Raw genomic sequence first — 23,997 nt, 5'->3', positions numbered from 1 at the left:
AGAGAGGGAATCGGCAAGTTAGAACGGTAACGCTAACTTCCCGAATATAGCCGATGCAGAGCCACGGTGCTCGAAGTCTCGGAAGACTTTCGGAGTCCGAGGTAATTGAAATCGATTATCACGAAAACGGGAGACCAGATGAAAAAATTTTATACTAAAATATTTTCTTCTTTTTTTATATAGAATCACCCCCTGTCACTTACGGTTAAACTACTTACCATTTCGAGTCCGAAAGATTGGCGGATATTCTTTAAACATTCTGAAATAAGGATGAACAGTGTTTTTCTTGGAATTATCACTGTCACGAAGTGAAAAGAAAGTCGGAAAATTCATGCTCCGTGGCTTGTTACCTCCTCCGAACATAGCTCGGAGACTGAGCGTAGCTCCCTCTTACCGTTGCGCCCTGAAGCGAAGCAGGTTTTGCTTACTGGCTGGCTCGACTCGTTTCTGCATTGCTTAGAATCCGTACAGATCTCAAATCTATGTCTATCACCGATAAATAGCGGAAAACTCGTTTGAATGCTTTCATCGGAGGCATCGATAGTTCCCGTAAGCAACAATGTACTTATAAAAGCTCAGACGCAAACTTTTTTCTGTTGCAGTCAGACATAGTTCACCAGTTGACCGTTCCACTTGGGTAGAGGTCGCTACTTTACCATAGCACTTTCTACAGAATCGGTAATTTAAACACCTAGACAAAAGAAATTGTACGCAATGTATCTACAAATTCCAAACCTGTATTTATGGTATCACGCCCATTGTTACCAATATTTCAGAAATTGAATCTACTTAATGAGAATAGAGAATTCAGTACATTGCATTTGCTGTGTGACATACTTTATAATTTACCAGTTCATTGAGCGCACATATTCGAACGATGAAAATGAAAATATAAATTCAACAGCAATTTAATTTATTTGAAAATTGAACTTTATATCGAGTCAAGTTAAATTTTTCATAAAGTATTGGGATATCTGTAATTTGCAAAATGTTTTCTATATGTATTATTCATATTTTCTGCAACATGGAAATAGTAATGGTGTTCTCTCGCCTCATTTTTGTGTGGCACAAAAATACAATGGATTTTAGATCTACTTCTATACCTCGTCTGTAATTTCAGCACCTTAGAAAAAATCGAATATTCTTTATATGTACATACCTCATTTGTGCTACGGCACGTTTCATAAGGAAACCATGAATTTATACGGCGTATAATTCGAATGATGTCAGTATTACATATATCATCTGAAGATGTATAAAAATAATGAATCTCTGCATCTTTATCAAGAATATTAATAGAGAAAAAGTAACAGTTTCAAATAACATCGTGAGGTACGTTATCAATTCGCTAGGAACAATTATGAACCTAAATGAAGCAGACTTCACGCGTTATTTGAAGCGATCGGTTTCCCAAGTGAGTGACACATACGTTAAAGAATTATTTTTGTAATTTCAATGGTTTCCTCGATACTCACCCGAATTTTCTCTTTCAGTTTACAAAATTACACAAAAATATTATTTCGATTAAAGAAACTGAGAAATCGTGCGACGCTATTCGATATCGACACCGAATCTTCACTGAGTAGACGAGGAGAAGATTGTCGTTTCCTAACTTGAGATAGTACCTGAAGAATTTTCGTCGTTGAGTGTAGCAACGGTGTTGTTTCGAAGGTAAAATAATGCAGGTAAAATGCCGGTTATTGTTTTCACAACATTTTAGTTGTATATAATATTTTATCTTGCAATATCTTCTTTCCAAGGATTCTTTGTAAATATACGGTACCTTGAAAAATTACAATTATTACAAATACTGTCGGCGCCTCGGAATTCTTTTCTCGAAATATAAATATTAACTAATTTAAAAATATGCATTTGGAATTTAATGATTTTAGAAGCGGCGACCGTGTACGTTGAACACATCTCGATCCGCAGCAAATTCTCCAATTTCGACCCTTCAGGGTTCGTCCGCTAAAACAAAGAGCGTTCACATCTTAAATCATCGTCGCCAACGGCGGAACAATTCGAAGTTAAAAGCCAAGGGTGCGGAATTCAGCGGACCGCCGTTTATAAATAGAGATGCATTTGGTTCGTTGGAATCCTTGTTTGATGTAAAAAAGCCTTTGAACTTACCGGACGTACGCTCTTTGGCGGTCGAATGTTATCAAGAAGGTCACGTGCCTCCATTTGAGTCGGGAGAATTTGGCAATAATAAAAACTTAGCACAATTACTACTTTCGCAACAAGGATTAAATCTTGAACCCTATATCTTCGAGAAGGTGCGACTTTATAATTATTTACAAGGAGAATTGTACTTTTTTTGTAATTATTTATCTGAAAATACTCTAATATTTACCAGTAGTATTTAAATAGTTGGTATCGAATATTTGTTAGGTTTATGATGGTTATAAGAACCAACCAGAAGTGATCAAGGAAGAACCAAACGTCGAATCTACAGAAATATCAGAAATTACAACCCTGGTCAACGACGAATTGTCAATGTAAGTTACGTAATTATCATTTTCCTGTTCCAATTTAATCAATCGCTAAATTGATTTAATTTTAGCATGGCTGACAACGAGGACGCAACTGAGATAAATGAAGAAGGAGAAGCTGAAATTGAAGACAAACCTGATGCCGAAGATGAACCTGAGCATGATACTGAAGCTGAAGCTGAAGTTGAAGCTACAGCAGCAGAGGAAACACAGGATGTTACATCAAAACCGAGTGAACCGGAGATTCAAAAAAGCAAAAGCAAAGATAGTGCACTTCGGGGTCAACCCCCGGAACATCGGATACCTTCTGGCATTGGCGAAGGTGTACCAATTGTCTCGCACAATGAGATTACATTTCATCATTTAATTAAATTTATTAAGTATATTTTTTATCTAGGTGCTCCTATGAAACCTGGGGGTCGACAAGAGTCTATCTTAAGTACGTCCCCTCTAACTGATCCCGCTTTAATAGAAGAAATGAAGATTGCTGATGAACGTTGTACCGTCATCATGAAAGAAATCGAAGATTTAAAGCTCGAAATCCTTGGCCTTATGGAGGTAATGGGTCACAGCTGAAATTATTGAACATTTTACAGTTCCCAGAAATTTTCTTTATTGAATTTCCAGAAAAAAGAGCTATCGGAAGAAGACACGCAATTGCTTCAACAGAAGCAAGATGAACTCTTGACGAAAATGGCGGAAGTTGAACAAATAACACGAAAATTGCAAAGCATGTTAGGTTTGACAGACTTGTCGAGTCTCACCTTTAGTAAAATGTTTGACATGCTGCCATATCCACACACGAAACCTAGCTCGATAATGGAGGAGGAAGAAGAAGTAAAACCGAGGCCTGAGGATCTTTTTGACTTGCCTCAGATTGAATATCCAGAAGACAAGTGCGTCGTAAAGTTGATTCTTTATAGTTGCAATACCTTTAACAACTGTATTTCTTTTTATGCGTAGACTTCCTCGAGTGATCATTTGTGGTCACACGGAAGACGAGATTCCAAAGATCGTTGTAGCGGACAGTAAAAAGAGGGGGGCAGATAGATCTCTAAAAAATCTGACGGGAAAATTGACAGAGTCATTGACTATGCAAGAGAAACTAGTATTAGAGAATGCACAGCTCGAAGGCGGCAAGTAAGTTTCATTTTCATCACCCAATATGAAATTAGAAATAGTAGAGAATCGGGGGAGAAATATATGACAAACGTACCAGTTTACCTTAACAACGAATCCACAGACCTCGACAAAATTCTGTATGTTTATATCAGTCAAGTGATCACAATATAAGTTGATACGTTTAACGCAGATACAAATTAGAAGAAGCATTGTTGGAGAAGGACACTGCCGTCGAGAGCCTTCAAAGGAAGGTATGCGGGCTGCAGGCTGAAATGCGCATAGTCGTGAAGGAGAACACTGAATTGACCCGTCAACTAGCTTGCTTGAATCAACGAATCACTAGCCCTTGCTGTTACCCTTGTCCAGGTGGAAATCAGTCACCAGTATCAAGCCCGTCTCCTTTCCGTTCGTTTTCGTATACTACAACAGTGCAACAGGACGACGATTATTGCCAATGCAAATGCTGTTTGCCCCCACAATTCCCTGACAATTCATCTCCACATGGCAATTCCATATGCTGTATGTAGACACTATGTTTAATAACTACAGTGTGGACAGTTTTCTTAATGGAATATTTGTTTTCAGTGACACGGAATAGCCAAACATTTTTGAACAGTGGGGGTGAGTCAAGAAGCAGTAACATAATTTTTATTTATGTCAGAATAGTAAGTAGACATTCTTCTTGATTCTTCATTAACTTTCACAGATTCTCCCAGGCTTGCAGGTGGTGCGTCAAGGTCAGGAGTATTCATTCTCAGTGGCGCTTCCTCGCAAATAGACGAAATGTGTTGTCGGAGTCCAGCCGCTGTTAAACAACCATGTCCGCCACCTCCGCCAAGAGGTACATGCCCGGAAGAGCTGGAGCAACAGCTTCAGTCTTACGGCAACAACAGCAAACAGCTTGTACGCATGAAAAACACAACTGACCTGTTTAGGGGTCTGATGTACTTACATCCTTCTGATTTCAGGAACAACAATTGGGCAATATAGAATGCGAAATACGTAATATGCAAATAGAGCTTGCCAACGTGCAAAGAGAACGCCAGCAATTGGAACAGCAACGCAAATTGTTGAAGTGCACCGGACCTTGTGCACCTTGTGGCTGTTGTCCACCACCTCCATCCATGAGCCATCAATCTCCCGGTTCGCCACCTTATATACCGCCTGCTCCGATTCTGCCACCACCTTCCATACCTCTACCCAAGGTATCCGTACAATCTCTTGATCAACGCAATTGCGCGAGACTGCGGAACAGAATAGATTGCCACGACGATGCTTATAAAAATCGTTTCACCAACGTTGATTGGGGTCGCTAACAATTATTAATCTTTTACCCAAGTAATGTTATAAAAGATTTTGTATGAAATAAACATATTGTAGAAAAATTTCAGATCGTTCTTCCTCTAAAGCTTTATAACAATGCGACATTATCCTGTGCGTAATTTACGATCAAAATTTTACAAGCTGTATCATGATTCAAATATGATTATTTCATATAAGATTTTAGTAAACAGCCGTTAATAATTCGACGTGACTTTTTAAATTATGTGCAGTATAATGTAGATATCTCTCGAGATATTTGTTTCCGTTTGAAACGTTCCTTTAAATTATGGTCTCTCTTTCATCTCTATAATATTACATTTTCAATCAGCCAACGATGCCACCCGCACCTTCTTCAACCTGCACCGGTCCTTGCGTGAACGCACCTATGGTAAGGTATAGTATTCGCGAAACATTTGACACGTATTAAACCGTTGTTGTTTAATGTAAGGGTGCTAGCACATGTCCCCAGCAACAACTGCGCGATCTCCGTGAACAATACGCACGCCTTCAGGATGATTACAAAAACAAATTATGCGAGGTTTCGTGCTTACGAACAGACGCCGAGAAACTAAAGCAACAAACGCGCGAAGCGATCGAAGAGAGAGAGAAGTTGGACATCAAACTGGTCGACGCGCAGGAACGTTTGAAAGCAATAGAGGCCGAGAAAGGAAAATATGAAGGTGATCTTGACATTCGTGTTAATAACAATTTGCAATAGGCTATACCTAAACGGTGAATTCATGACAGGTTTTAAGGAGCAAATGATTGAACATGAACAACAATTAATAGTAGTCAAACAACGTTTCCGCGAATCGCAAGATGAACTAGAAGAATTGCGCTCACTGATTCAAGATCAAGCTGCTCAGCTCGAGGACTATCGTAATAAATATTTACAGGTTTCTTTGATTGATATGTGGTAGCGTAATCATGTTTTACTGATGTGTCTAAAAATAATAACTGAAATAATAGGCACAACAACAAGTGGAAGAGCAACGCCGGCAGCTTGACCTCATGGAAATGGATAACGCACGGATGAACGAGAACGTGACACTAGAAATTGGCCGAGTTAAGGTGCATAACGAAGGAGATTGCCAGACGTTATGAACTCAGACTTTGGGAAAAAATTCTGACACTCATGTATGAGTTGTTATGTAAATTAATTTCCATGAAGTGTTCCAAATCATCAATCCTAAAATCTGGTTATTCTAACAGATCCGATGCATATGTGTATAGATGTGTGTACATTTGATTGTTCTTTATATAGAATCAGTTCCAAGAGAAATTGGCTGAGCTAGCACCGTTGCCAGATTTGTTAAAACAGACGCAAGTAAAGTTGCAGGAAGCTCAACAAATGCGTTTAGTTGCTGAACGAAACTGTGAAGATCTCTCGCGGGAGCTTGTAGGCTGTAAGGATAAGGCTCAGACTTTACAAAACCAGCTGGATGTCCTTCGTAATGAGTATCAAGCTATGCAGGTCATGATCTTCAAATATCGTTGCAAAATAATTTGTATAGAAACTAATAATATTAATAATTTAATAATAATTGATGAGACACATTTAACAGGAGGAGAGAGGGTCCGGTACCGGACGGTTTGAGGAACTCGAGAAAAAGAATTCTGAATTGCGCCACGAGAATGAACGTATGAAGAATACGCTTGCTAGATTCGAAGAGCATGAAGCGCAATTGCAAAAACGCATCGATGAGAAGATGCATGAAATTACTCAGTTGACGTCAATGCTTGATCAAGTATGATATTCTGATTCTACGTTTCTGTAGAACACGTGTAAAGTGATTGTTTTTTTACAATTCTCTTTTCAAAGGTTCGAGAAGACTCGGCGAGACAAGTTGCAAGAACGAAGGAGAGATGCGAGACTGCAAGAAGGTCAATGCAAGGTCAAATAGCGGATATGGAGAGACAGCTGGCCCAATGTAGGGCCACTGCGAGAGCTGCGCAAAAAGATAGGGATGAAGTAATTAAAAAATCAATCAGTTGTTTGAAAATTGGGACAAATCGCTTGCATGCTAATTCGTTTTTCGATTATAGATACGACAAAAAATGCAGGGTCAAATAAACAACCTGAATGAAGCATTTGAACAGGCTCAAGGTCGCATAAGATCACTCCAAGGTCACGTGAATTATTTGAAGACGTCTTACAGTAATATCTTTAAAGGTCAAGGGGAAGCTCCACCTGGTATCTTACCTGGGGAAGCAGGTGCAGGTTTTGATTCCTGCGATTGTAATTACTAGTAGGAAATTGATCGCTTTATTGAAATTCAAATGGAATCTTATGAATTCGAAATTCATATTTGGGTATTTAGATAAATATTACTATGTCAAACAAGGTTCGCCTAAAGCGTAACATAAAATTGTCTAGTTTTTGTAGATACGGCTATTATATCGATACAGCTACAATTTGTCATCATTAAAAATATGATAAGTATTATGGATTGTAATGCGATATAAAAACGATGTGTGAAATTTGACTACGTTCAGACGTTACGTAAATTGAGTTTCTGTTATACAAAATGATGTATATGATACAATGTGGTAGTTTTCCCCTCTGTCATTTAAATGTAAATGTGTTTTATTCAATAAATCGAATCACGTACTCCATACGAAGAAAAAACAAAAAAAGAAGTTTTGATGATAGTGCTTACACCTTGACTTAACGAAAATAAGAAATGAAACAAAGTGATCTGTACAAGGAAAAATTGCTTAGTTTAAAAATCTTAGTGTAAAAAGTAATAGTAGTTTCATTAGTTCATATCAACAGAGTGGAGCATATTGAGCATGTCGAGAATTGCATCCGAACGTGATCGTACTCTTTCCATTTCCATTCGAAATTGTTCAAGTTGCGATTCGATCCGTCTTACGTATGCATGGCAGCATCTACAAATTATATATTTAAATAATAAGAATCGCCGTTTAGACATATTTAATGATTGGGAAAGAAAATGAATTACCTTTCACTGCATTGAGAGAGATTCGAACATGAGGGCTCAGCTGCAGAACATGGGGAAGTTTTAATTTGTGGGGAAAAATTTGTTGCACAAGATGACTCTTTCGGTTGCAAACTACTTCTGCCGACAGTGCTTGCATTGGTGCTGCGACAGTCTCCGCAAACTTTCAACAGATCCATAAGAATTCCTCGCACTCTTTTGCCACTTAATCGTCGTTGCCTCGTCTGCATAAAAAAAAACAAAAGTTGAGTATAACAAAGTTCACGCAATGCATACATTTTATATTTCTATATTTTGCGAGTTTGTGCTCTGCAGATTTTACTTGAAAATTTACTGCTTACTTACTTCAGCTGTTTCATTGGATCGTTTCAATGGGATAAGGGGATCTTCTTCTGCCTCATGCGAAGGACTATGACTACATGTTTGCCTCTCTGAACAATCAAGGTTATGCATATTATTTAAAGACGATTTACATGTGCAAGCAACATCCCTAATGCTGTTGCAACACTTTGCTGAATGCGAGCTACTATTCGAGACATTTTGCATAGAACGTCGGCATGATTTATTGCACTTGCAGGTCGCTTCGCTCATCTCTGTGTTCAGAATGTTTTCTCGTAAATGATTATTCGAATCTGAGGTAAATGCATTTTTGTAGGAATTCCTTCGGATCTCTTTAAGGTGTAAATTATCTGTACTGTGATTAAGACTATCATCGTTCAGCTGCTTTTCATGATGTGAGTCACAGTTACAGTCTTTGTCTACGAATTCTGCATGATGCGCGCAACAGGAATGTAATTTTTCTTGCGAACTCGGACCAGCTTTACACATTAGCCATTCTCTTCGCTGCTTCGTAGAATCACAGTTTCCACATGTCGAGGAAAAGTTACTTGCGTGAGAAATATCATTTTCGACTCGTTTACAACATTGCGAATCACTGGATTTATTCAGTCTTGATGGAACCTTTAATTTTTTATGAGTTGAACACACGAGTTGACCGCCATTAAATCTAATCTGCGGTGATTTCTGAGAATAAAAGGATGATAGCTTGTCAAGTGATTTCATAGACACCTTCATGTCGTCATCATTATCACTGATTGATTCCTGATTAACTTCTTTACCCCAAACGCTTATTGTACCATTTATTTCAGACATTCTTATTTCGAGATTACCCAATAAATATGGACCACATTCTCGGATACGATTGTTTTCGTTTTCTAACATATCTTTTGACGGTTCCTCCGTTTGAATTAAGAAACTTTTGTTTTTGCTATTTTCATTGTCCCTATATACGAAAAACTTAACATCGTCATCATCGCGATTAGTTGTCTCCTGTGTCTGAGCTTCCATTGATGTAGGGTCTTCATCGTCTTGCTCCCCCTTCATGTTTGACTGTTCCTCTGAGTACTTGAAATCCATATTTGATGTGTCAGCAGTTTTCTTCTCAGAACCATTGATTGTGTGGGGTATTTTAAATGGTTGAACAAAAGTGGATGCATCAAGCATGTCTGTCGCCTTCCGTTTCTTGGATGTCGACGCCTGCATCGAAGAATTGTACTCGAGATTTATTAATTGATCTGCAGAGTTTTCATTCACTCTTTTCTTATTATTCCTAACCAAAGGACTTTCAACTTTTGATGTTTTACCTTGCGTTATATTAGAAAGAGTCTGCAAGATTCGAGATGAAGTAATGAATGTCCGTGATAATGGATGTGGTAATTTTCTTGGTGTAGCATCAGTGAGTACCAGACTATCATCAGAGTTAAGAATCGGTGTCAAATCAGGCGGTTTAATGGATACAGCTGGGCTAGGAGCGCTGTCTGCCCATTGATCAAGAGAACTTATTGTAGATGCAATACTACCAGTGGATACTTTATTATTTGTACTTCCTGAGTTCGTAGTTGCTTTTGTAATAGATGAAATTTCCGCAATAGATTCAGTTTGCACGGATGCAATCTTCGTTTCAGATGTTTTACTTTCTGTTTCATATTTTGCTAAAGATTTTCTTAAAGCATCTAGCTCCTGCTTCATTTTCAAATTTTCGGCTAACGTTTTCTGATAGGTGTTTTGCAAGCTAAGGAACTGAGCGTCTTTCTGATTTAGCTGAACTTTCAGCTGCATTACTTCCACACTTTCCGTCAAATTTGTTTTTGTAAAATTCACATTTTCCGGTTCATCATGTATCGCTCTGATACTTTTAACATTTGCAATTTTCAGTGGACAATCTGTACTGCTGTTTTCTATTTCTTGTACATTAATCATCTCTGCGTCATTATATGTCTCAGATTCATTCATTTTATCTTGAGTCTTGTGTCTTTGCTCGTTCGTTCCTTCCTTTTGTTCAAATTCTGGTATGCCGTGCATGTATTCTTCATAGCTTAATGTACGTAGATTGAAAACTGTAGGTGCTTGCTGATGACCATTAACTAAAGAAGGTTGATCCATGTTATTAAGTTTTACATTCCTATCTAATGAATTTTGATATTCAATATGATGTGCATTAACATCTACAGAACCATTTCGTTTTTCTAATTTATCATTGCTGTTTTGTGCACGTTTTTCATTTTGAATATCACCAAATGCGTTCATGTCATTGTTCCTTCGAATATGTTTAAGTTGATTTTCAGTTACTTTGATATCAATTTTATTATTATCACCATTCTCTAATATTTGTGCTGTATTATAAATTGAATTACCATTTTCATTATTTTCTTCTTGTTGTAAATCCTTAATAGCCTTCTCCGCATAATCTTTTATAACTTTGTTTGTCACTGTTAACTTTAGAGGGTCAGTGTCATCTGTAAATAGAAAAATACAAATTAAAGAATAATTTAAAATAATATTATAATTTAGTAATACAAAAATCTCTCTTACTTTCATTCTCTTCGTGGTTTTTATTTACTATGTATTCCTGCTCTTTAAAACGCTTTTCCATCGACTTTCTTGTCTGTTCCTTTATGTCCCTAATGTACCGTTTCACTTTACTTTCCACATGCTGATATTTAAGTGGTAACGATTGTCTCTTGTATGCAACATTGTACGCGATAGAATTTTCTTGTAGGCCTGAATAATTTTGTCCAAAGAGATTTAGGCTGTGTCTCTTTTTATTGTTGTATGGAGAATGAATATTGTTTTTAGTAAAACTTAAATCCTGTAATGATAAACTTCTTTCTTTGTGATGTTGTTTTAGTCTGGAATTCAAGAGAAAATCGTCTGATGCTCTATCGTAACAGTCTTGCTCGTAGTCTGTCTCAATGTCCTCCTCGTCGTCATGATGCAATCTTATATGATTCTCATCATCATCGTCTTCCTCATCCTCGTCTTCTTCATCATCTAACATTAAATTTCCATGATCATTTTCAAAATTCATTTCATCCATATCTACATAAACAAATATCAATACACAATAACAAAACGAACATGGTATAACTATCAAAACATTCTGTTTTGCAAAACATTTTTGCATACCTTCGCTGTCTGCATAGTCGTCTTCTTCTTCATCATTATAAGCATGATTACTCTCTTCACCAGAAGATAATACGTAAATGCTGCCTCCTCCTTGATCATCGCTAGGATAAGCACTTCGACTGTGATCTTCTTCTATAGGTATTCTGTCTTGTTGTTTTGTATTATTGACATCTGAATCTTCACGTCTCGATGGAGTCGATACGCTGATATATGTCGGCATTTCTTCGTCTTCTAACATAGGCTGCCCTGTTTCATTGTTTAATAGGCTTGTATCACTCTTCGATTGTTCACCACTATGATTTTCCGGATTCATTTCTGTTTCGGTATCTTCCGATGTGTGTTCATTTTCTTTTGACATCATGAATTTTATGCTAAGTATGAGATATAATATAATTACATACGTCCCTCACGATCGCAACAATTTTTAATTACAGCAAACACATATCGACGGCACAGTACTCGGTTGAATAAGCATTTATCGCATGCAATGATACGTTCCCGACGACCGCCATTACAGCTGCCGCCGATGGCACCTGCATTTCAGTCCGTTCGCATATTCTACATTCTTACCGAACCACTTTTTATTGTATGTTCACTTAAAAGCGACTAAATTTTGTAACATTAATATCAAGGACTTGAACGTATTTTCAAAAGAATTATTCTTAATCCAGGCAACACGGTCAGTACGCCGCAATTAAATACATAATTATTGCAAGATTAATGACCCGCAAACGCACAGGGGTGTAGTTGTTGTTGTATACAAGGGGCACTTGCTTTACCTTCTATAATATTTTCCTTGTAATATTAATTTAATAATAATTTTAAATATCACTCACTGTTGTCCTCAATTCCACTAATATATTCGTAATCATTTTATAATATCCAAGACAAAAATCTGTATTTTCTTTTGTTTTTATTTCATTATTGTAAAAGTCGGACGCGCATGCTCCCGTCAAATGGTACAAAAATGAAACAAAAGGAACATGGAAATTCTTAGGATAAAATCTCTTTTTTTACGATTGTTGAGAATTGATATCGCTAGTTTGTCGCTTACTTCGAGTGTAGTAACATGTATGCATGCAAGCACACGCTGTACGAATGTACACTACTGACCGTCTGAACGGAAGGAACGTGGAATTGAACCGGTAATGTCACTCACGTTGTTTCTATGCGCGGGGAACTATTTTTTGTAATTATATTCAAGTAGTTCGTAATATATTATAAACTAACAGATTTGAGATAAAATTTAAAAAAATGGCGTCTAAAAATAGTGAAACGCGTGTGATTATCGAATTTAGGTAACGTTAAAACTACATCTAACCCAACTTTTTTTATGGCGGTATCGGATTTAATAATTCGCTGAATTTCAGGGGTGGGGCAGAACTACTTTTCGACAACAAGAAAAAATATGACGTGAACTTACCTGGAAACGAATGTAAGTTTTGTAAATACTTTGTTGTCGAACTTTTTAATCCGCCACTTGCAATCTTATAGGGACCATACAGAGCCTGCTCTTCTGGATAAAAGATAACCTCTTAAGGGAACGACCGGAATTATTTCTGCAGGGAGACACTGTGTAAGCTATTTATCCCTTCAATAACTTCACACCGGTCGCATAACTACTTCATGTAACATATCCACATATTACATGAGGAAATATCCCACTCGGCATGCATAAATATTATAAATGATGCACGTTTAACACCACAAACACAATACGGTATTATTGTGCTAATTTGCACTTCCCAATATCTCAATTCGAACGATATATGTGTTCAGATGGCGACTGTACAAAAAGTTCCGCCATACTAGTCGAGATGGCAGCACCATTAAGTTTAGGTCACAATAAAAATTGTGGGTTGTGTTTTACCGTTTATTAACACTTTGCACTCGAAGCCATTTTAACTGTAATGCTAAAATAATTTTTCTGACATACAGCATTTCTATCTTACATGACAAAATGTATTTTATGCATATAAAATTGAATCTTGTAACTCGTGCAACAACAGTTACACTTTTAATAATTTTTGAAATCTAATTTTTCATAACATAAAAATTATATCGAAACGTGCTGTAACAATTTTAGTGGTGCCTCAGAGTCACCACTCGAGTGCAAAGGGTTAAAAAAATTGTGGAATTCTAGTTTCATTAGGTTAATTTTCAACTTTTGGTTTGTGTATATAGACGACCGGGAATTTTGGTTCTTGTCAACGATACGGATTGGGAACTGTTGGTAAGAGAAACAATTCTTTTTAATATTAATATTTCTAAAATTATTTGTTGGCTATCTTATTGCTATAATATGCCTCGTGACTCATGTAAAATAGTATATTTATATATCTTTAGTACAAAAAAATATGCAAAAATATCCAGTAAATATCTCGTACAGTAATAAAAATACCTAGTTCCATTAAAATTTGTACCAATGACCTTGTAATTTAACACGTTGATGACAGCTTGACCCACCGGTGGGTCAAACGTGTCAGACCCATGGGCTGCGTACATTTGTTTATTTTGCTTTCATTTCACAAAATAGATACTACAAAATAGGTTTATGTTATTTTATCTGAACATTATAAACAGATATTCAATAGTAAAAACATAGAAATTCAATATTATAAACTTAACATAATTATTTAATTTTTGTAAATTTCGGGTGCCGACTCACAGAGAAAATCGTGAATGTCCGCGCCGGTGTCAACGTGTTAAAACAATTTAATTATTTTAAACTGTTTATTAGTCACAATAGTACAAGTTTCTAGTGAAACTAAACAACCGAAAATGGAGGAAAAGTAGATATCATAATTAATTCGTCGAAGCGGTGCAAAACGGCTGAAGAGCACGATGCAAAAGCGACCTCAAGTGACGCAAGGTACCGCTGCCTGTGGATCCGGAAGCGACTCGCGGCCATTTCGCCACCGTAAAAGTAATAACGCGTTCAACGTAATCGCGGGAGACATCTGCACGCGACATCTGACAAACGTCCGGCGAAAGTATCTGCTCGCCTGGTTTTTTGTGGGCCGCATAATCGACCTACGGTGTAGCCGGGCCGGAACACCCCTGGCGGTGGCGAAATAAGAGAACGAGAGCCGTGGACGCGGTCGTGAAAGAGCGCAAATGACCCGGAGGCACGCCACACCCACGGCCAAATTATCATTTTAAATTTGTAAATGTACAAAACGCGAGTGCTATTAGGATGTGCTTCCTGAAGCATCCTCGGAGAGAGGGGGAGTGGGTTCCGGGGGTAGCTAGGTGTAAAGAGCAGACGCGGGAAAGATGATGGCTTTAGCCATTATTATGATAATACCAACGTTTCCCGAAGTTTCTCTCGTATTCCTCAACCGCCGTGACTCTCGATTCCTTGTCCTTTCTTCGCTTTTTCCTCGCAGTCGTCGATCCTGTTCCCTTTCGCTTCGTTTTTCGTCATTTTCGGCTCGTAAATTAAAAGGGAAAGCGTCGTTCCGGTGGATTCGTACATTCTCGTGTCCCCTTTCTGCTTTTTCGTGATTCGACAAATTTGTTCGCTTGCCGCTCGACGTCCAGTTCAAGCGGATGGTCTACGGTGCACGGTGTCGTTTTTAAGTCGTCTTCCTGAGTGCAAAGTAGAACTTGAGGTTCACGAGTTGCCACAGAGTGAACATTGTTTACGACCTTAACTTCACGTGTTAGTAACTTCAAGAAGCAGCGTAGCTTAATACTGGAACAAGTTTTATCTGTGTGCTTCTTCCTAATGTCTTTAGTATTCTTTGCAGCATATGTACTTGTTGAATGAAAAGCGAAGATATTTATCTTTTTATTTACTTATTTATTCATTTACTGAAGTTACAAGAAGGGAAAACAACAGTAACAAAACTAAATTTACATAAACTTTTTGACATTTCTATCGTAAAGTATGCTTGAATTAAGATATTTATTCTATTATTTCTTGTGGTAGTATATTTATAATAAGAACTAGTTTAACAAAAAAAAGTATGAAATTGGACTTTTAACCAGCACGATGATAATTATAATATCGAAGTATTAAATTATATGTTCAATAATCTTCATTTGAAAAGCATATGCTAAAGATACGTACGAAATAAAAAGAACAATATTAATAACTCAATGGACTTGACGTCGACTGAGTAATATAAATATTTTTCATGGCATCCAAGGTAAGAAAGAAGTGGTTAATCCTCCCAGCAATGAAAACGTACCTTCTGCAACCTAATTTTTTTATAATTTGGCACGAAATTAACAAATAAAATTTTTCCATATGCAAACTATAAATTTACAATTTTCGTACAGAGTGTCACGAGACATTCGTTTGTAATTTCTTCATTTACCATGGAGCACAACTGGAAACTATTTAAAACATAGTAACAACGGTTATATTAAAATTTTCAGGGCGAGGGGAACTACAAATTGTGCCCCGGTGACGCAGTACTGTTCATATCCACTTTACATGGCGGATAAAGCGACGCAGTTGGTCAACGATCATCACGGTCCTGTCCGATTTGTCCGAGGCAAGTGGAAGAAGATGGTATCGTACCGAGACGAAGGAGCACGCGCGAGCGTGCACAATGTCAGAGAATAAAATGCTCATTCACACGATGTACATTTCTTCAGGACGCTCCACGTAACTGCTATAATATTACAGCTGACACGTTGGCCATTTTCCAAGGATCCCTGTGTTATTGTTCTCCTCTCTCCTTCGTCTCGCGGTGTTTCCCATGTATACGGGCAATGGGCCATATCCTGTTCCCTCGTTCCGCAGCTCGGCCTGTGTGGGTGGCGAGCTGCCGCGATCTTCGCGGTCGCGCGCAGCTTTGCATGCATTACCTCGTAATTAACATTCGCAGATAAAGGGGTCGGAAAACGAGGAACGGTGTAAGTTTAAGAATCTCCCCGCGGCCGGTTGTAATTCAATTGGCCTGATGGCCGGCTGTAAATTTCGAGATTCACGTTCCTGGCCGCCGCCACCGCCGCGGTGAACTTCGGCTCCTCGTTGCCCGATAAAAACGAAATTAAGTTCGCGTAGTTGCGCCGGCGAAATTAGTTTCAATGCGAACTGGGATTGCGGATCGGACTCGTCGAAATTTCGCTGTTGCCCTGGCGTAAGTCTATTAAAGTAACGAGCATTGCCGACCAAGTTCACCCGGGGAAAAAAATCTTTCCAAAAGAAAGGAAACAAGGAACGAAAAAAGAGAGAAAGGAAAAATGGGAAAACTTCCGCGGAACTCTGTATAATTAATTACGGGTGGTGGTTCTTCGCGGTACACGATAAAGATCGTATCGAAGGTCTCCCGGCTTCCGCGAAGAGTTAATCAACCCCTGTTCCATGATGTCTGCGATTCGCCTTTTCCCCCATCGACCGGCCGGCGAGCTTTCAACTTCAACGTCGAACTCGCACCCCGATTAATATGATCCGCAGGCTAGGACGCTGCCGCCCCGGGAATCTGATTTTGCGATACCAAAGCCAATCGGCCATTAGGAGATCGATCGAGCCTCTCCGCTTCGTATACCGACGATAAACAGTGCCACCAATTAATCAAGCGTGTCGAACGCCCGGAAAATCGATGAAAAGTGGCTGATCAGTATCGACTTTGCACGAGAAGTTCGCTTTTCAGTGTCCATCCTTAATGATTCACGAGCATTCGCGATAAAGTCGTATTTTAGTCTAGAATATCTATTTATTTACTAACACTGTGGTATTTATTTATTTCAATGGTAGATTGTTTACTGTTAATATATCGCCGATATATGTATTCGCGTTTTAGTTAAGCTTAATCAACGGAGAGAAAATATCTCCGTTAGAAATAGTATAGTTCTCGCAAAGACCAGAATTAAGTAAAAATCTAGATGATTGAAAAAATGACGGCACTTTAAAGATAAAGTTTCGGAAAGGCGTGTCTACTGAAAATTCTCTCCTTTGAAGTCAGTCGGTCAACCAGATCTTGAAATATCATGGACGTCAGTTTAAAAAATGAAGTTTCGATAAAAACGCATTTAGAGTTATTCATATCAATTTCATGAAGAAGTATATAGATGAATTATATTTTCAAGATCGCACACTTTAACAAAGTAAAATGAGATCAATTCTTTCGAAATTCTAGATCGTAAAACTGCCACAAGATATAAAATTTTTGGATAATATAATAACCTAACTCTTCTCATCAATCAATTGTTTAATGAATGGTATCAACACATTTTGCTTATCTGGACTATAATTTCAATAAAATGTTCACTCCATCGGCAAGCTTCAATTTCATATAACTTTGAAGCCGAAATTTTCGTTGATAAATCGTGTGAGCTTGAATTTGCACCTCTTTACATGTGCACATTATATGCAAAATTTGCTGCAACTTCCGGTCAGTAACTCTAACTGATAGTTTTAGTGTAACCAAGTAGTGTCAATCTAACCGCTGAACTAATCCTCCTGTAAATACAATAAATTATTCTTTTTCTCATGAAATTATTATAACAGAAAAGTTAGTGTGTTTGTCTATCCGTTGATTCTGCAATTATAAATTTCGGTGCGCGTATTTCGTGGACGGGGCACAATGTATTTTCCGTGTAAACGCATGGAGATGCGAAACGCACCCCCCCGTGAACCCGAGTGTCTCGATCGCTAATGGTTCGGCGGGGTTGGATGGTCCAGTGATTAATTGTGTCAGCCATGATTACATTACAGAGGACGCAGATCCACTATATTATATGCGACCGTACATGCGTGTATCTCGCGGACCGGACGGTCTGTTACACGCGCGTCGAACGCACTCGCGCGTGTCAGGCGGACGTCGCGTTGTATCGCGTTGCATTGCATTGCACTGCGACGTGCCTGCTTCGGCTCGCATACACCAACGGCAACGCATCTGTAAGGGCTGTAACTAAACGGAGAAACGCTAGCCGGAAAACGTTTGACGGCGGCTTCGCATTGCAAAGTGTGCATGCATATTACAGGAGCCCGCGGCGGTTTGCCATTCCCGATGGCTGATCTCAATTTTCCAACAGTGCCTTGAAAGTTTCATGGGCCCGCTCCATTCGGATAACTAAAGCACCTTCAATTACCGATGGGGGGAGGGGGGGACCTATACGAATTTCTAATTAATTGCTTTTCGTTAAAAGCGCTGTAAATACCGAGCGGATCTTCTAATAGAAGCAAGTGACTCTTACCATCCGGCGAAATCTGACCTTTTCTCGATGGAAACCGAACTCGAGTAAAGTATCGAACATAGGATAGTGATACTACTCTGAAAAGACAAGCAAACGGAACTTTAAGCTGTGTTGAATTGCGGTACCTTACTGAAATTTGGAGTCTTCACTTTTTATTCACTTTTCGCTTTTTGAATTTCGACTTCGCAAATCAGAAAGCAGTGTTAATGATTTATTCTATTCATTTCATATAGCAATTTTTGTTGTGAAAAATTTTCTGCTATCGGACGATTTGAAATTAATACCAAAATTTGAAAATTAAGTTTTACACTCATCTTTCATATTAGCAAGTTCATTCTATTTTCGGCGATTCTTGACAACTCCGTTACACAGCACGAGAACTTGTTCAAGAGCTTCAAGCAACAACAATAGAAAATCATTTTACATTAACTTGGTTATGTTATCCGATTTGATGTTTGGGTTCTGCACAACTTAAATAAGCGAACCTGATCGATCGAATCTCCATTTGCGATATTTTCAAATAACGTGAAGAAAGAAATCCACTTTTAAAATGTACGCTGACGTGCGATGAAAAGTAGATAGTCTGTAATAATATTTAACGCAAAGAGGTCATGGTTGAACTGCAATAAACCATCAAGAATCATGCCAAAGCAAGGTTACATTCGCGTAAGGGCATGTCTTCCATTTCATTAAAGGAGAGAACTTTACAAGCAGGGATTTATTTAATTATGTACGAGATGAAAAAACTGCCAATATATTGTCGAATGTTAAAGAAGCTTTGTGTTTGCTTATTAAAAACCGCGCGAGTTTTCTAGCCAAGCTAATATGTTGGCGCGGTAGTGTTAAACACCATTCTACACTCACTCTATGGGAGTAGAAATCTAAAGTTTATTGTACACCTGTATTAACAGCAGAAAAGTTTAACTAAAAATTCATATTCAGCAAATTCTGTTCGAAGTCTTCGCAACGAATCCAATACGTTATATAGGAGCAGTTGGAATAATGTGATCGGATAACAATAAAAATTGGTTAATAGCACAATTGAGTAGTATCGCTAAGGTCTATTTTAACGATCCGTATTTTGCGGGACAACGAAGGGTCGAAAAATTAATTAGAAACGAAGCGAAGATTCAGCGTCGATCCGCGCGCCACCGTTAGCGGTTTAATTTTGCCGTGGCTGAGGGTCGAAGGTTCCACGAGATTTTCGAAATCTCTCGATGGCTTGTCTTTGCAGTTTCCGCCCTTGCCTGGCGATTCGGTCTGCAGAAAATTAGAAAGGAGACACGGGACCCATCGAAATTAGACGAGCAGCCCGGATATTCGCGAAGATGAAATCGGGCCGACCGCGGTATCGTGGGGGAATTAAAGTTTCGCGTCGCACCGGTAACGGTTGTTTCACTTTGGAACGCGGGTATAATTTCTGTTATCTTCGGGCGGGCCGGCGAAATATAAAATAATAAAGGCCACGGCAGAACCGGACCAGACCGAGAACTTTGGCTATTACCGGCGAAACAGTTCCGCGCAAGCGCGTCTTCAACTTTTAACGGCTCACCCTTGTTCCTTCGCCTCCGCTCCTCATTTCCTTTCGCTGTCGCGAATTTATGTTTCCTCGGCAATGGTTTTCAATTGCGTTCGGAAAAGTGAATTGGCAATTCGACTGAGAAAAAACCGATTACCCGCAAGTAGGGGAAACTTGCCAATATCGTGTGATTCGAGGGCCGTTTTTAGGCAATATTTGAGAATTTTTCGAGAGGAAGCTGTTTAGTAACTTGAGTTATTGTATTCTTGTGCCGTATTACTTAGGTAATGTATATTAATTTTAAACGATTTTTATCGGTCATACATTCAACATTCGCAAAAAGGATATCGAATCATTTACGATTTCCTTCTGCAACATTAATGTCTATCATTTATTGATATCGATAAAAATTACATTTACAAACTCGGTGGATTTGTTGGTCAACGTTCCGTGAATGACCTTGAATTGTTTTAATCAATAGTAGCAATTTTCTTCGAAGATACAGTGGTTATAATAAGAGCGTTTCATGGAAATCCAATTTCTCTTTAGCACCATGTATGGTGGGGGTTCATTGATGTACATAGAATTACAATACAAGTTCTTTGGAGAGTGATGTTGCTAATTGTATAATTAATAAAGGTTATGTTAATTTTATCTGATTGTTTAACTTGAATACGAGATAGTAGTATAATATAAATTATACTTTAAAATGGGCAAAAGTCTTTTAACTTACAGCGCGACCATCTTTAAGTAGATCACCTTGTACAATTGATAAAACTTATTTTATTCGCAGCTGATTTTTTTCAATTACCTTAACGGGCACGAAACGACTATGTTTATCCATAAATGTTGTACGTAATAAAGAATTCATTGTCAGAGTAGATTAGGTAGCTAGTGAGCATTTGGTAACTCTATACTACCGGTTCGCGACACAGGCCAGCTTTTCACTCCTTTCCCTAATCCACCCTTCCCCTTGTTTTCATTGGAAATTACTAAGTGCTTAGTCGCATAATTACATTCACCTTCGTTCTCCCCCGGGCACCACATTCATTTCGGTTTACCGTCGTCTCGCAATTAGGATACTAATCCACTTAATTTCTTCCCAGCCGAGCCAGGTCAGGTCGTGCGGCCTGTTTTATTGTTTCCCCTGCACCCATTTTTTTTATGCCACCGCACAGGTACGTTGCGATTAACTCGCCGCCGAGCACACTGGTGAAATCCTATTTCTTTTCGTTCGGCGAAACACTCGGGCCACATAACAACGTGTCCGCCTAAACGTTTTGGACGAGATGACTAGGTAGTATTGAGGGGACTTTTAAATGGTCCCGTGCAAGTGATTAATGTCATTCGGTAATTACGTCACCTGAAAGAAACGTGCGACTTCGCGCTGAGGGATGGTCGGTTAGATAGATGGTCTCGACCGATAACAAGGCAATCGAGTACCGTCTTCAATATTGCGTGCTGTAGATTGTGCGCGAAACTCCAAATTCTTAGGAACTGGGGTAACTTTTTCCTTAGCGAAAATCTGCGGCTTCGTTTACGAGTTATTAACGAAAAACAGTAGCCAATGAGACGCGAGCGCACGAATTTTCAATGTGCTCGAGGCTCCAGCCACCGAGCTGAACTTCGCTCCGGGGGAGACGGAAGGAGGGGGCTACGCTCAGACTCTGAGTCGCGTTCGAAATAATGAACAAGGAATGAATTTTCTGAATTTTTTATTAATTTGAAAAATCTCAGAAATATCATTAATAAGAAACTCATCCATTCAGTTGTGGGTCCACGTCATGCTCGGCTAGACAGTCCATTAACCTCAAACAACGTATGAAAAACGGTACAGCTTAATTTTAATACGGCATGTATTCGGAATAAATACGGCACTATCATCAAACATTGATCATTAATAATTCAATAATAATTATGTATGATAATAATTATTCCTGGTTTTATACGTACGGACTGTCGTCTAGTAGAAGGACACCGCAGGATACTGCACGATGGTCAACAATTTTTTATTTTCTTAGAAGCCAATTTCAACTGTTTTTTATCGATCGCGAAACTGCCGTTGCATATAGATTGGCTGTGTCGTTCGTCATACTGTCCGGAAAGTTCGTGCCGATTTTCGGTAGGTAGCGTGAGAGACCTAACTGAATATATCTCAATTATTGAAAACAAATAACATGTGTACATATTCTAAAAGAGGTAACTTTAGCCATATTTGGCAAAAAGTTTGGTTACGATCCGTTAATTTTGGCCAGTTTTGTACGCCTTAGAATATGGTGGCAAATAAAGTGCATTATAGGCATTTAATGCTTTTCTTTTTCCGAAAGTTCAAAAATGCCGCACAAGCGGCAAATAAGATATGCGCCGTTTATGGCGAGGACGCTGGAGCCGAAAGAACTGTGCGGAAGTGGTTTGCTCGGTTTAAAGCTGCAAATTTCGACCTTGAACATCAAAAACGTCCAGGAAGGCCGTCCACCACAGACGAAGATATAATTAGAACAGAAATCGAGAATAACCCACGCTCAACATTACATCAATTAGCAGGAATGCTAAATAAATCAAAATCAACCATCCATGATCATACTGTAAAACTTCTTGATGTATGGGTTCCGCACGATTTAACGGAGAAAAATCTGTTGGACCGCATCTCTATTTGCGACTTGCTTTACAAGCGCAACGAGGAGACGCCATTTCTGAAGCAATTAGTGACGCGGGGTGAAAAATGGATGATTTATAAAAATATTCAGCGTAAAAGGTACTGGGGAAAGCGTGATGAACCACCTTTAGTCACCCCAAAAGCCGGTCTTCATTCGAAGAAGGTAATGCTTTGTATCTGGTGGGATTGGAAAGGCGTGCTATATTATGAGCTTTTACCAAGTAATGAAACAATAGATTCGGCAAAGTATTGCTCTCGATTAGATAAATTGAAGACATCAATTTTAACAAAAACGTCCAGAAATTACGAATCGGATGGGCGTCGTGTTTCATCAGGACAATGCGCGACCTCATGTGTCTTTGAGAACTCGGCAAAAATTGTTGGAGTTTGGTTGGGATCCCCATTCACCGTATTCGCCAGACGTTGCGCCTTCGGATTTCCACCTTTCCCGATCATTGCAAAATTCCCTTAATGGAAAAGATTTCAACTCTTTGGTTGTGATAAAAACCCATTTGGACAAATTTTTTGCCGAAAAACCTGAGAGGTTCTGGAAGGACGGAATTCTCAAGCTGCATGGAAGATGGAGAAAGGTTGTGGAACGGAATGGTACCTATATAATTTAATAAATATATACTAATATTTAAATGAGCTGCGTTTTAATTTTCCTAAAAAATCGGCACGAACTTTTCGGAGAACTCAATACATAGTAAAAGGTCAATGCACTATCCTCTGAGCATGATGTGGAAAATGTCTTCCGCGACTTTGTTTACAAGTTAAAACAGTGGCGACGGCTTCGGGTCGTGTTCGAACTAATGAACAAGTAACAGAGCATGAACTTGCCGAATTTGTTTAAGAATTGTAAACACTATCATTAATATAAAATAATGAATGTAAAACAAAACTCAATCATTTAGATGAGAGTACATTTGTTGCTCGGAAATGTCGGTGCACTGACCTCGTACAATGTTCTGCTGATCCCAAGTCAATGATCGTATCGACCAAGGGATCCTATCGGAGGGTCCTCAAGTATGAATTGTATGGTTAAAATGAAATTAATTTTCGCAGCACTGTCACCAAACACTGGCCACTTAATTAATTGCTAATAACGTCGAGTTGTGAAGATATTCCATGGGGTGTACTCCTTTTATACCGTCTCAAAGAAGCGTAGCATTTCGACGGTGTTGCATTTCTAAATATTTCAACTCCACGAACACCCAAAATATTCGGAACTGCTCTTTTAAGACGTTTCGTAGCCACGCGTACAAGATCAATCGTCAATTTCCACGCGTGATGATTACCTGA

The 23,997-nt window shown here is 38.7% G+C and overlaps 4 protein-coding genes across 7 annotated transcripts; 3 read left to right on the top strand and 1 right to left on the bottom strand.

Moving 5' to 3' along the window:
• The first annotated feature begins 2,394 nt into the window (after window positions 1-2,394).
• On the top strand, window positions 2,395-7,206 carry LOC144472463 (uncharacterized). Its single transcript, XM_078185577.1, has 16 exons — window positions 2,395-2,814; window positions 2,890-3,050; window positions 3,120-3,388; window positions 3,456-3,632; window positions 3,805-4,133; window positions 4,200-4,235; window positions 4,321-4,517; window positions 4,583-4,825; window positions 5,266-5,325; window positions 5,386-5,617; window positions 5,685-5,833; window positions 5,907-6,008; window positions 6,202-6,411; window positions 6,503-6,685; window positions 6,760-6,909; window positions 6,984-7,206. Exons 1-16 carry the CDS (start codon window positions 2,565-2,567, stop codon window positions 7,185-7,187), a joined length of 2,952 nt encoding a protein of 983 aa, XP_078041703.1. The 5' UTR covers window positions 2,395-2,564; the 3' UTR covers window positions 7,188-7,206.
• Window positions 7,207-7,506: 300 nt separating this feature from the next.
• Window positions 7,507-13,102, bottom strand: LOC144472462 (uncharacterized). Of its 3 annotated transcripts, XM_078185576.1 has the most exons (7): window positions 12,789-13,102; window positions 11,366-11,736; window positions 10,772-11,278; window positions 10,594-10,695; window positions 8,246-10,323; window positions 7,904-8,124; window positions 7,507-7,829 (listed from the first exon to the last, which is right to left on the bottom strand). In XM_078185576.1, exons 2-7 carry the CDS (start codon window positions 11,724-11,726, stop codon window positions 7,697-7,699), a joined length of 3,402 nt encoding a protein of 1,133 aa, XP_078041702.1. In that variant the 5' UTR covers window positions 11,727-11,736; window positions 12,789-13,102; the 3' UTR covers window positions 7,507-7,696. The 3 variants fall into 3 exon arrangements, with proteins under 3 accessions (XP_078041702.1, XP_078041700.1, XP_078041701.1); XM_078185574.1 differs by having other exon boundaries at window positions 8,246-10,695; XM_078185575.1 differs by having other exon boundaries at window positions 8,246-10,695; window positions 10,772-11,230.
• Urm1 (Ubiquitin-related modifier 1) lies at window positions 12,423-17,065 on the top strand. 2 transcript variants are annotated; one of them, XM_078185578.1, is made up of 5 exons: window positions 12,423-12,510; window positions 12,736-12,800; window positions 12,860-12,941; window positions 13,550-13,598; window positions 15,752-17,065. In XM_078185578.1, the coding sequence occupies exons 1-5, from the start codon at window positions 12,443-12,445 to the stop codon at window positions 15,818-15,820; spliced, it is 333 nt and encodes a 110-aa protein (XP_078041704.1). In that variant the 5' UTR covers window positions 12,423-12,442; the 3' UTR covers window positions 15,821-17,065. The 2 variants fall into 2 exon arrangements, with proteins under 2 accessions (XP_078041704.1, XP_078041705.1); XM_078185579.1 differs by having other exon boundaries at window positions 12,498-12,663.
• A 5,308-nt stretch (window positions 17,066-22,373) lies between these two features.
• Window positions 22,374-23,684, top strand: LOC144473697 (histone-lysine N-methyltransferase SETMAR-like). The gene is made up of 3 exons (XM_078187813.1): window positions 22,374-22,449; window positions 22,503-22,858; window positions 23,610-23,684. The coding sequence occupies exons 1-3, from the start codon at window positions 22,374-22,376 to the stop codon at window positions 23,682-23,684; spliced, it is 507 nt and encodes a 168-aa protein (XP_078043939.1).
• Window positions 23,685-23,997: the final 313 nt, after the last annotated feature.

This window comes from Augochlora pura, chromosome 7 (genome assembly GCF_028453695.1).
Source record: "Augochlora pura isolate Apur16 chromosome 7, APUR_v2.2.1, whole genome shotgun sequence".
NCBI lineage: Eukaryota > Metazoa > Arthropoda > Insecta > Hymenoptera > Halictidae > Augochlora > Augochlora pura.
Note: the sequence above shows the minus strand (reverse complement) of the source record. Positions and strands in the feature narration are given on the sequence as shown.